Below are 13836 nucleotides of genomic sequence, written 5' to 3'. Positions count from 1 at the left end.
AAGTAGTGCATTTATTTGAGGGAAAAAAGCTGTCTATAGAGTGAAAGTTGCACATATTCGTATCGTATATTATCATTTTTGTATGGCCTACATGTATTTTTCCATGCAAATGTTTACTGTAGTTATGATCTTTCCACTGTTCGCGTAAATTCGAGTTACGTCGCCACTGTACGAACGGAACGTCGTCGTGAACCGAGCGCCATACAGAGTGTACCGATAGGTTTAGCTGGAGGGGCGATGTAGTGGTCCGGGTCTTGCTTCTGTGCTGGGTCCGGTCGGTGATTGGTTGACGTGTTTTCTTTTTCGGGGTGGGGGTCTGCGTGTGTTGGTTTGAGCCTCACGTTCAGGCAAAGGGGGGGCGACTGGAGGGGATCACTTCCATGGACCATCTGTCTGCTTCGGCTCAACAAAGGAGGACGCAGGATGGTGTTAGTCCATGTCGGATATCTGGTTCTCCCCGTCTTCGGCTCGGTTAGAAATAGAGGTATGAGCACGTTTGTTACCTTTTCAGCCTCACTTTACTGAAAATATTTAAGGTGGGAAAAACGTTTTCGCCGCTTAAATGAGAAACAGCGCTGACACCTGCTAGCGGACAGCATCGCTAACATTAGCCGTGTTGCTAACTCGCGTCACGTCATTTTTACACACATGTACAAGGCAAAAATGATGGTGTTTTTTTTGTTTTTTTGTGGAGGCGGGGTGCCTTTTGTTTTCAATAAAAGCCGCAAATGACCGCACCCGTCTACCTATTCCCCCCGCGTTTGCCGTTTATACGCCAACCTTACGACGTGAATATTTAAAATATTCCTAGTGACGTGTGTGCATCGGCTCACACTCGGCGTCTACTTGCGTCATTTCGCTCCTTGAAATCGAGAAAAAAAAGAAACATGTTATAAAGCATTAGGCGTTACAAATGACATTTGAATCGTCATAAAAGGGGAGGCCTTCGTTATCTAATCTTTCTTACTACTACATGCGTACAAGTGTGGCACCGATGATTTCATTGTGCTTTTATTTGTGTTTTCTTTTTGTCCCTGTTCCATAGTATCGAGGCTGGCTCCACATTCCGCATTTCTCAGACCTTTGTGTCCCCTCTCCTCTCCATTGTGTAGCTAACGATCATCTGCTGCTGTCTGCCCGTGTATAGCCTCTGCCTATTTTTCTAGCTGCATCTAGTCTTGTGGGGGAGAAAAAAACCCTTATTATTCTTATCCTTCATCTTGTTGCTCCTTCTTTTCTACTTGCTCCTTCTGCCTCATTTCCTCTTATCCATCTGAAGACAACATTGGCAAAACAAAACTCTTACATCTGTTGTGTATCTTACCAAGGACAATTTAGGCCACACGAAAAAGCAAAAATAAATGTACTCTACACTACAATATTGAAGGCGAGAATAAAGGCCGGATTTTACGAGGATATAGGCTAAGATGTATTGTGAAAGAAATGTATATCATGTTCGAATAAAGTCATATATTTTTGAGAATTAAATAATTTGATGTGAAAAACCTGACTATTTTCAAAAATAAGTGTATATTTTAAAGTAAAAGACATCAAGAGAAAAATGTCATTGCAAAAATAAAGTTGAAATATGAGAATAGATTATGATATTGTCGAGAAAAGGTAACTCCAAATACAAGACATTGAGAGAAAAAGCTGTTTTTTATTTTTATTTATTTTTGTGAGATGTCATTGCATACATGATTTCCATAAATAAAGTAGTAATATAGAGAATACATCATGGTATTGTCTAGAAAAATTTACTTCAAAATTAGTCAAGAGAATAAGGTATATTTCTTACAATTAATATGATAAGAATAAATTTGAATGTTGAAAATCAGTCCGTTTCCAAGGTTAAGGTCATATCGAGAGAAGATTAAATATATTTTCAAGGGATGTTTTTAAAATAAATGTGTTTGTAGCAAGTCACACAATATGGCAAGAACACATTTGTGTATTGTTATAAACAAGCAAAGCAAAAAAAAATGCAGGATAAAGTAGGTATTTGTATATTTTGGAGAGTTGTATTTTTCCAAGATTTAAGTCATATCTTCATTAGAATAAGGTCATCGCTCATATTACGAGAATACATCTTTCATTCAGAAAACACGACTTAATTCTTATAACATTATTTAATCTTAAAAATATGTGAATCTTTCAACAGGTGTTTATTTGAATAATATCTTGTAATTAATGTAAAATGACCAAATATGAAGTGCATTTTAAATCAACGACTGTCCTAATAGCTTTCTTTGATCCTTGAATGCAATCATAACTGTGTCATCTTTACCGGCATTTTCCTTCGAAACATTTCCCAAAACTGCACACCGGCGCCACACTCCAGCGGTGTTGGTTTGCAAGGCCCAGTGCTAACTTGAGCGCGGTGTTTTCTTCAGAGATGTGCTACAGATGTACAGCTAATATGCTACAGTATTTGAATTTGGCTTTACAAGATATGCAAATTCTTTTTTAACTAAAGACTGAGGTGACTGAGTTAAAGTTTTTAACTGCGTTAAAGAAATAATCAAATGAATCTCGAGTTAAGGCTTTTATTTTGACAACCCTACTAAAAACTAAAAATTTTGTGTCGTGATGTAACGAACATTCTCAAATAGATGTCCCCCCCCTCCAAAATATATGACTTTAATCTTGCTTTGTATTTTTTTCCTTTTAAGTGTGGCCCTAATATTCCTTGGTAGTAACAAAAGAATAACCGCTTCTTGTACAGAATCTTGATTTACACAAGTGTCTTTAGTGAATAACCCATGCTATCTTGACTGCTACTAGACACTGTGATTCTCCCATTTTATGTGTTGGTAGATGACATTCTGCTGTAAATTTCTGTAAAGTGGATACATTTTGACACCCGCCCCCTCAATAACATCACTCACCGTCTCCGTCTCCTCCCTTCACCAAATGACGCTTCGATCACAGCCGACAGTCGGAGGCTTGATCGAGCTGGCCATCCTCCAAGGTGCAATGAGCGCCTCCCCCGAAACCCCAAAAAACTTTCAATTCTCACCAAGTGAACAAGCGCACATGTATTTGATTGGTGTTTTCCCATCAGTCTCACAAAAGATAATGCTCACTTTTGATTGAAACAGTCAAGAGAGGTGTTAATGACCTCTTCCAAGGTGCTTGTTTTGTCATTGTCAGACTCGTGTCTGTTTGCAAGAGAATTCAAGAGATTTTTGTCCTGTAGCAGCCAAAAGTTTGGAAACGCCTTCAAATTCAAGTGGTCTCAAAATACATGAAAAGGTGAAGAAATGCAAGCTATTTACTCCTGATTATGGACAGTTGTCAACTTAAGTCATTCCAGGTCATAAAGCATCATGACTGAGAAAATTCAAAGTGTGGCAACGCTGTTATCTGGCCAAAAGGTGCCCACTTTGAAGAATCGAAATGATAAAACTCAGCTTGGCAAAAGTAACGACAACATCATGAGATCGGTGACTTTTTTTTTTTTTTGCATTGGCTAATGGTCATGACCTCACCAATGTGAAAACAAGTCTTTTCCCAATCATTCTAATACCTTGACGTACAGAATCCTGCGGAATTTGTCAGCACAGGCTTGGCAGTGTCAATCAAAACTGAGCTTTATTATGCTTGCAAATACATATTTTGTCTGATGTGGCTCATGCGTTGGATTGTTTAGCCAACATTGTGTCTGGTGCGCATTCCCTTCAGTTCCCCCATCAAATTGGCACGTTGGACTGCTCATCAAAGCCCCTCCAGTGTTGTCCCATGCACAGCCTGCGTCACAATGCTATCCATTTTACAGGGATGTGTTTCCTGCACTGCTGTAGAAAAAAAAACTATCAAAATGTCCTTTTTGTTTCTCAATTCTTTGTTTTTTACCTCCATGTTGTTGTATGACTAGATCCTATAATGCATGGTCATTTTCTTTTCTCCACATGGAAGAGCAGATTCCAATGTATTCTTTTTGTGTCGAAATGTCCCTGCTGTACTGAACTGTGCTGTAAAATGCATACACATCTACTCATTGGATGCTGCTTCTGTCGTGTTAACCCTCCAGAGAAGCATGGGCGAGCCTTGCCTTCCGCCTCCTTTTATTTGCATGGTATAATTGTGCTTTTGCAGGAGCAAATGCAGATTTTTTTTTTTAATTTTATCTCACAGAGCCGCACCTATATTTATACTAATATTTTCCAATAAAGACTGTAGTTTTCTTCCTAACCTTCAGTGTGCTTTTTGCTGATTTTTTCCATGTCGCTCGCCCCCCCCCCTCTCTCCACACTGCCCTTCTACCCCCACCCTCTGCCTCCTCCCTCCACACTGTGCTGTCACTGAGACATTTCCCCTCACTCTTTATGTGCTGCCATTTCTCAGCTGTCTCTTGACAGTCGATGCAACTCGCTGCTGCGCACACTTTGGAATAGGTCGTTTTTACAGTGCAAATTCCAATGCAACGCAATTGAGCTTATTTCTCTATGATTTATTAGTTTCCCCATGGGAAACAACGGAATGAGAAATTACAGTCCAATTTCAAAATGGAACGACCAACTGATTGCAATTGACTGATTTGTATTCGTATTTGGAGGTTTTCATTTTCGGAAACAGTGCAATTAAAGCTGCAAGTGATGCTTTTTTCTTGCAGAATGCTGAAAATTGTTTCACAATTTTTTACGTCATGTTTTCAATTTTTTTTTTTTTACATCTGTTTTGGGTAGCTTTTCTAATTTGAGCGACATGGCTGCTTCAAGACTTAGTGTTCAATTTCAGTCATGGCTCCTTGAGACTTCTTTGTACATCCCATAATGATTTCGTATTAATCAGTGAAACTTTTGTTAGGGGTAAAAAAAAAAGTCTTGCAATTTCGCATCCCAAAATATGAACCCTGGAATTCCAACAAAGTGGCTACTTTGGTAGAGAATGGAATTTGTCTCCCTCCGTTGGTATTATTTTGCCTGACTGGATATAAAAAAAAAATCAAACTAAAATGATACAGTCCCACCAATGTATCCTCAGTGAACCTGAAAGCAGCTGAAATCACTTTTTTTTTTGTTGACATGAAGAACAAAAGTGCTGTTTCTCCCGCCACGTAATCAAAGATGGAACACTCTTGTCAAATATTATCTTCAATGAACCAAACGGTTGAAAAATTGTTGCGTGCTTTACTCATTGACATGCTCATTTGTAAGAGTATTTAAAGGTCAATGTTTGCGCTGCCATTATGAGCTCATTTCCGCCTTTATGATGACAGATGCACACAGTCTGAGTGAGCGTTGCATGATGGGATATCGCTGTAGCAGACAGAAGACGGGATTATGATGAGGAGGTGTGATGGTGTAGTTGCATGATGAGAGCAGCCGGGAGTAGGAGGGGGGTGATTTTGTGGGGGTGGGCTGTTCACGTCAGACCGCTGCAAAACGTGCATGGGGGGAGCTTTCGGAAAGTCAGTCAAGCAAAGACGCCGTAAAGTGGAGGGGGCGGACTCCACGGGGAGGTACTCTGCTCCAATCGGATGCAAGGCAGGGATTAAAGTGTAACAGGCCTCGTTCCTGCACCGCCACTGCAATATGTCAAATATTCATACCCAGAGACAAATTATTTGATCTTTACAAGCCCTTATACGAGCGCAGTGCTCTGGCTTTTTAATCCATCAACAACACAAAGTATGACATTTCTGCTCCACTTGCTCAGACAAATATTAATATTGGTTTGTTTCCCTTTTGCATGGGCCGGTTTATTTGCAATGTGGTGCAAGACAGTTTCCACACCACTTCACATTCGATCGGTGTTACTGTTCCTCCGACCTTTATTGATTCAAGACACGTTATTTTACCGTACAAAAGGCCCATGGCACAAAAAACAAAAATGTTACAAAAGTATGTGTCTCACGTAACTGACAAATGTACTTAGTGTGAAATCTGTGCCTGTTTAGTTGAACACAAAACTATTTTTCGGTAGTACGAAGGGAAATAGGCAAGTAAATTAAACCTTCTGCCATGTTGGGGAAGATCATCTAATTGTTCTGCTTGTCACTATACATTGCTGGCATAGAAAGATGAAAATCAATATTTTTTGGCTCCTGTCCACACAAATGAATTTGGCTAATTCCACTCAGCACACCGAATGATAATCTCACATGACATTAAAATGCAGCGAATCAGCAGATTCGATATATCCCATGCATGCCAATAATGAGTCTTATCATGAGTATTGTTTGCTTTGTATGTTGCCATGACAACCATCCTAGCCCACTTCTCATTGTGCAATACCAGATAGAGCGGTGAGCTACCTGGAAGTCATTTGTGGCCTCCTAACCCTCCGACCTGCTCTTCTGTCTCTCAAAACTCAGCCACTGTCGCTGATTATTGGCTCTGACTCATTACAGAGAAGATTCAGTGGGACTACTTTGCAATCTCGTAAATCTTCTGCTAGAAAGGGGCGCAGGAGGCATTGACTTTTTATTGGCCCATTCAAGACTATTCAAGGCCTTTAACCGGACTTTGTTTAAATCCATGTGATTGAAGTACAGCCCAGTAGTTTGTGAGTCACTTTAAATCACTGTTGAGAAAAACGCGACGAACTTGGTCATGTGTTTGTGTCTGTTGTGTCGGTCGAGATGACACTCCCAGGGCGTCTCTTTGTTGGCGGTTGAATGTCATTTCAGCCTGCCTTCTCCGTTGTTTGTTTTAAAAAAAAAAAGGCTCTTTTCTGACCACGCAGGTGCACACTTCACCAGGCACCAACACAGCCATGCTACCTCCTGCCGGCATTTTCACCTGGGCGCCCCGCAGGCGCCCATCTCAGCCGACTTCCCTTTAGGACACGCCGGCCAGCCCGCTCAGACGGGCCTGGCCGCCCACCTTCCCCCCGCGCACCATCCACCCCTCGCTGCTCTGCCCGCCGCACCGCAGTTCCAGGATGTGTCGGGGCCTCCGTTCCTACCTCAGGCCTTACACCAGCAATACCTCATCCAGCAGCAGCTTCTAGAGGTGCAGCACCGCCGGATTCTCCCACACTCCAGGTGGGATTATTTGGACTTTTCTTGTTGACCTATTTTTGTCTAATTTGCATGAGTTGAATTGAGGCAGCTGGACTCTTGGTTGTTGAAGTCTCACCTTCAATCTAAACGGCTCTGCTCACAGCAAGGCAGTGAAGTAGCCACTAAGGAGCCATTTTCCCACCGGGCGGGCAAACACTTGGTTGGTATGCAAGATGGTTCATCATCAGCCTCACCAATCTGCACTTATGGTTTGTCGCATTGAAGCCGTCGCCCGTTTTGTCTATTTGTTTGTTATTTTTTTAGCAAGCTATGCAGTAATGTGTTGCATTATATATTATGACGGCATGTCATCCTATGACCACCTCCGATTAATACAAGGTCAAACGTCTTCAACAACCAAGAGAAATCCAATTTCCTCGATTCAACTTTTGTGAATTATCAAGACTCGACTTGGCTCTAACTTGTCTGATATTTACCAACCGATGGCCTCCAGACGGACCCAGGAACGAGTTCCCCTCAACCCCCACCGGCTGCGCTCCGCTTACGAGTATTCCCCAGCCCTCCATGCCCCGCAGCAGCCCAGGTACCTAGCCGAAGGCACCGACTGGTGAGTCCGTATCTTACAAGCGACCGGCATGCTCCCAGCTGTTCGTCTGTCGCGTCGCGTCGATTTAACGGCCCGTCTGTCTGCCTGGCAGGGATCTCAGCGTGGACGCCGGCCTCCCTCACCACCAGTACCACCTCCAGCAGCTGCCGCAGCACTACCAGCACTACCTGGCCTCGCCCCGAATGCACCACTTTGCCAGGAACGCGTCCTCTACACAAGTGGTCTGTACTTCAGTCTTTTGGTCACTCGACCAAACATCAAAAGCTACTCGTCTTTTTAAGACTGGCACTGCCTCCACATATTTCACTGATTATTTTCAAGAATGTATTTAGCTCATGCTTTTTATTTTTTGCATAGGCCTAAACCATGTCACACTACACTCTCAAACTTTAACATTGAGCTGCAGGAATGTAAAGCAGAGGTCTGGTTTTTTGCTAGGTTGTGCATGAAATCAGAAACTACCCGTACCCTCAGCTGCACCTGTTGGCACTGCAAAGTCTGAACCCCTCCAGGCATGCTACTGCGGTGCGGGAGAGCTATGAGGTAAAAATATAGCTAAAAAAAAGACTTACCCTGACAAAACAATCTTGTTAGTCTAAGTTGCTTGTTTCTTCCAGGAGCTGCTTCAGTTGGAGGACCGACTGGGCAGTGTAAGCAGAGGTGCAGTGCAGACCACCATCGAGCGATTCACCTTCCCGCACAAATACAAAAAGGTAACGTCGAGCCAACGGAGTGCTAATTGAAACCAAGGCCTAATGACTCCATTTCTCTGCTGACACAGAGGAAGCCCTTGCACCTGAAGCTTGGGGAGGAAGAGGAAGAGACGGATGTGGATGAGAAGTGCACCATCTGCTTGTCCATGTTGGAGGACGGCGAAGACGTCAGGTCAGCTAGTTGACGAAAATACATTCACACTTTACGTTTTATGTACAAGCTTTGCTGTTTGGAAAGAGTGAATGTAAGTCCCCCAGCAGCTGTCTTGTCGAAAAGTATCACTTGAACATACTCCCTCGGCACCAAATACCACTTTCCTGCTAGCCCGGACCTTTGGTACCATTTTGTGGCATGGAGCATTATAGAAAGACCCCCCCCCAAAATGCAGAGAGCCGTGAATGAGTGAGTTTTTCTGCGAGTCATTCAATGTATTTACAAAAAAAGCGTATCTGATTTGTGTTATTGCGGCAAAGTATTTACCTCGCTTTAGCTCCTCCAGGCGATTTGAACAAAGTGAAGATGTAAGGGCTCAAGTTTATTGCATATTGCGTCGGGTTGAGGCAGGGAGTGGGGGTTGCCGGTGGGGGGGACAGAGCTCGGGTTGCGACATATGTGTGCATCCTCAGCTGTGTGGAGGATTGCTGACTGGGCAGAAACGGGCCATCGGAGGAGCCCAAGTGAGTGAACACCCCTGCTCCTCGCCCTTGTGTCCCACAGGAGGTTACCCTGCATGCACCTCTTCCACCAAGGTTGCGTGGACCAATGGCTGGCGACCAGCAGGAAGTGTCCAATCTGTCGAGTTGACATCGAGACGCAGCTGAACGCTGACAGCTGATGAGAGTTTCTACCCCGACGCCGTTCCCTGCCGCGCTCCTGCTTTCTTCCATCCTCCTCTTCCTCCTCTCACCCCCACCCCACACGGGTGCTTTTTGCCAAATGTCTCCTGACTTTTGATGTGACATCTTTTTTTTTTATCTCTTGCTTTACTGAGCCAAGCCAGGGAGTAGAATTGCAAGAGAACTCTCGCTCTCTCTTGTCGCTCTCTCTCGAGTTTCTTTCTTTCTCTCGAACACAAGCACATCCGCACACACTAACAAGTGGTGTACACAGGGTTTCATTGTAGCTTGCTGATTTTACGTGGTGGCCGTGGTGCAGGGGTTCTCAAACTTCCTGGGTCCAATGATCCTTTTCCCCTCCTTCTATATCAATTAAACCATTTGTAACTCGGACTGTCATGGGAATGAAAAAGTTACCCATTTTCTCTTGAGTCATAATGGTACAAGAACAAAATAAGTTTAAATGTTATGAGAATGAAGCTGGATTATTCTATATGTTTTATGTTTAGGAAAAAAAGAAAAAATCCTTATTAAAAGTATCGATGTATTTTTTTTGCTAATCGATACCCAGCTCTTCTAGAAAAGTAAAATGTTGAAAACATTTTAACAATCTATCTCTACAATTAGTTCTAGTCTTGTTTTCAGCGAATATGCTCAGAGAAACAAATACCTGAATTCACTTCACGGGTTCTTTCAAATTTAACAAGGGAGACGAGTCCCAGTTTTTAAACATTTTATTAGAAAAAAAAATACAACTTCATTTTCATAATATGATGCATTTTATTATAGGAAATTATTCTCTCAACAATAAGCCTTTCGTTCTTTAAAAAAAATCTTTATTGTAGGAATATTTAGAAAGAAAAAAAAAATATTCATTGAATTTTTGTGATGTATCGCAAGCAGATCAGAGGTTGAAATTGGCCCAAAACTTGTGTTGGGGAGAGCAATTGATTTTATTGAGTTTCTTTTATTTATGCATCAATCCTGATATGTAGGGCTGCTCTTTCTCTTTTCTGCTCTTAAGACAGAATTTATTCAAATAATTTTCCAGATGCCCATGTTTCAGCAAGGGTCCGAGGACCACAGTTTGAGAACCAGTGGTGTAGTGTCGGTGCCTCCGGGCCATGTAGCATGTCCTAAAAGCCATGACTTTAATGTCCCATCGCAAGCTTGCTGTCTTTCTAGATTCTCGATGACTCTTCTCTATTTTCCTTCTTCCTGTAACACAAAAATGCAGTGTTTACCTTTTATGATCGTAGAGTAGCAGCAAGCACGTATGGCGCACCGACGACTCCTTTTGGCGGGGCGTCCCGGAGCGCCATCTGTGGCATGTTTTAAATCTATCGTGGATCTTTGACTTTTTGCAATACGCTTGTGTCGACACTGCTGACCACTTAGTCGGCAAATCGCCACAGTTCAAATGAAGTCGTATGTTAGAACGGGGTTGCTGAACGAAAAAGTTGGAATCTTTCCATGGGAGCACGGAACAATATGATTGGCTGCTTTGCAGTCTTGAGTACGTCAATTGTTTCCAATTAACTTTTTTAAAATTCTCCTCGGTGAGCAGCGAAGGGTGCATTCAATATATTATATTTATTTATGTCATATTTTTTTTAATGTTGCCTGGTACTACTCATTAGCCCAAAGAGCTGTTCTAAAATATAACTCACCAATTTTGGCACACTGGGGCTTACTAATTTAAATTGGAAAATAATATTTATTATATTCATTTATTTAATTAAACGTAACAATGGTGCACCCTTTGCCTATACCAAATCTACATTTTGTTTAAAAATAAAATTGATTCTGTTCAGTGGGGGTGAGGATTTTTTTTTATTTACCTAAATATTTTTGAAAAAGGTCATTTCAGAGCTGCCCGTTTAATAATAATATTATATTTTTGCTTGTGGTTATCATACATAGAATTGAATTATTTGCCAATGCCTGTAGAGTTTCACTATGGAGCATGTTCAGGATGGGAATGTTGAAGAAGGTTAAAGAAATACGATGGAAAATTTGAATCCACAGAAAAAAAAGTTTACTCTATGACAAAGTAAAACAAACAAAAATAATATACCATATTCTAATTTAATGTGGTCATTAATTATTAAGTCATATGATTCATGTTGTTCATTGAAAAAAAAAACGTATAATGCTACTTAAAAAATGAAATAAATAAAACATAAAATATACAAAATTGAGATCTAGAATTCTACTTTCAGAAATATTTATTTTCATGTCCATGTCTGGTCAGGACAAAATGACATTTTGTATGTACATTATTCATTAGTAGTCTTTAATCAGTTTTTTAAATTGGATTTCAAATATTGTTAAAATTCTGAGTTAACTTTCAGTTAACATCATGACTTTAGTCGTTTTTTCTAATATTCACCGGTAATTCTATATATTTTTGTTGTCATTATTTACTTTGATTATCTTCAACGTTTCCCAAATTCCTCAGCTCAGCTCCCCATGGAAAGTTTCCAGCCAATTTCCCCATCCTCGTTTGTGACCTGAGCTGCCAAACAAACTCCGCATGCGTGCTTGCCCTGTCGCGGACATTAGCACAACGCTTCAGATAAACGTAAATTACACCATGCTTATTACAACACAAAGCCCCCCAAAAATAAATAAAAAAATCAAATGGATGCCATCATGCACTGTTGGAGTGTAGTAGTATTAATAGTAGTAGTTTGCAGGGAGCTTTTGCACTGTCCTTCGTTTGCTGTGAGCTTCAGAACGAAAACTGCATGTTTGTCGTCCTGGCAGCTTAAAATGACAAAGATGGCGTCCTTTGTTTTTCCAAGCTAAAGAACAAGCACAGGCTTTTTATTGGCACCCAAGTGAGTGAGTGATTTTATTTCATTTTTTTTGTGCGATAGACCTGCCCCTCGTTCCTTTGTGGTTGCCATAGCGGTTGCTATACTGTATTGCGGTACAATGTGATGTGCTACGGAGGCAGCCTCTATCTCACAGTGCACAAACAACGACACGACGCCACAACTCCCTTTACGCACTGTGATAGTACATTATGCTTTAGTTTGTTTTTTTGTCTTGTGCACTGCCAGTGTCGACACTGCCTCCTCCTGTGATGACAAAGTGTTCATAGTTTACACAGGGTGTTGTCCATTGAGATGCCTTAAGTATTTAACAATCATAATTTATTACTAACTGTAGATACGGTGGCTATTTAATTGTTTTTTAATCATTTTATTTATTCAGACACACACACACATAAAATTGGTATGAAAAGAGTCGATTACCTCATCTTCTGCATTGTTTCCAGTGCTTTGCATGCAGCTGTACGGAAATACGCTAAAGGAATATTTACAAAAAAAGATATCTTATTATTATTATTACTGCTGCTGCTGCTGCTCTCTGTTCTGTCCAAGCATCCCCTTCCATCTTGCAGTGGTGCTGTGGGTCTCGCTGACATTCCATCCCATGCAACACTTGCCAATTGCCAATGCTGTGACATATTTAGTGGACAAACTGCGATGGAGTTGACTGTTTTTTTTTTTGCACTGTTCAGATAAAGGAACCCTCTCACTGGCAACTCTGTGCTTTTTCCGATAACTGTATTTACACCCCCATAACAACCCCCCCCCCCCCAAATATGTTTCTGTGTAAAGCAGTTCCTTGCTTTTGGTGTTATTTCCACTTGATAAGCCGTAACTTTCACTTCATTCAATTACTAGTTCGAGCCACGATAAGCACAAAAGCCATTGTCGACTGTTATTAGAATTCTTGCCAAAAATTCAGCAGTGGCCCCTGGAAAGTTTTTTTTGCTTTTTTTTTTGTCATGTCTCTGACACTTGTTTCATGCAATTGAGTGGGCGTGTCTATCGGTATGCACCCAAAAACTCTCTCGGTACCATGCTGGTAAATGTACAGGAAGTTAGCCATCTTGGGTGAACCCCAGTGTCGATGAGCCCCTCATTCACGTTCTACCACTTGTGGACGCACGGAAAATTCTCAAGGTTCCTGTCCCAAATTTAACATGGTTTGAAGAAGCCATTTTTTGTTGGTTTTTTTTTTACAAATGATGCAACGACTCGCTAATGGCAATTTTTCAATTGGATGTACGGAAACTTAACATCTTGTGGAAATAATCATTTCTAAAAAGGAACACTTTCTCTTCTGTTTCCTTTGACAGTGTACGGAAGGTTTTTAAAGCACAAGCGCATGTTTTCTCAGGTTTCAATGCACTGATTCAATGGCTTGAGATTGACTTTCCAATTAGTATTTTGGTGTTGGTCGTTTGTTGCTTGAATGCGAAGAAAATATTGCAAGGCAAATATCTCCCCCTCAAGAAAAGAGTGCCAGTGAAAGGGCTACCGCTACGCTTGTGTGTGCGTATAAATCGGATCAATCTGCTGTTCTAGCCGTGACTGCGCAATGTTTTTCAACATAGGATATTTTTTCTGAAAATAGAACTATTTATCATAAATATGAAAGCAATAGCGCATTAATGGTGACGAGTGTTTGCGACATGGATGAGCATATTGCGAATACGCGTTAGATTCACGTGCGGTGTCATTTTTTTGTACCTTATTTATTCTTACGACTAATGATGATTTCAAAAGTGGCATTGCTAAATCCAAATTTGTTCTTTGTTTTGAAATGGTTTCATGGCTCGTATATTATCCTTTTGTATGTGCTCTTTTTTGCAATAAAATGGGGAAAAAGTGGTCTTGCGCTCATTGTGA

General features: G+C 41.2%; 1 protein-coding gene across 2 annotated transcripts; it reads left to right on the top strand.

Moving 5' to 3' along the window:
• The first annotated feature begins 182 nt into the window (after positions 1–182).
• On the top strand, positions 183–13818 carry ark2ca (arkadia (RNF111) C-terminal like ring finger ubiquitin ligase 2Ca). Of its 2 annotated transcripts, none has more exons than XM_088281370.1 (8): positions 183–484; positions 6691–6991; positions 7464–7553; positions 7669–7798; positions 8016–8120; positions 8195–8290; positions 8359–8462; positions 9009–13818. In XM_088281370.1, exons 1-8 carry the CDS (start codon positions 424–426, stop codon positions 9124–9126), a joined length of 1005 nt encoding a protein of 334 aa, XP_088137496.1. In that variant the 5' UTR covers positions 183–423; the 3' UTR covers positions 9127–13818. The 2 variants fall into 2 exon arrangements, with proteins under 2 accessions (XP_088137496.1, XP_088137495.1); XM_088281369.1 differs by having other exon boundaries at positions 7464–7577.
• The last annotated feature ends 18 nt before the right edge of the window (positions 13819–13836 follow it).

Source organism: Idiotropiscis lumnitzeri, chromosome 18 (assembly GCF_059441095.1).
Source record: "Idiotropiscis lumnitzeri isolate Australia: NSW breed Sydney's pygmy pipehorse chromosome 18, RoL_Ilum_1.0, whole genome shotgun sequence".
Lineage (NCBI taxonomy): Eukaryota > Metazoa > Chordata > Actinopteri > Syngnathiformes > Syngnathidae > Idiotropiscis > Idiotropiscis lumnitzeri.
This window is presented reverse-complemented; position numbering and strand designations above follow the sequence as displayed.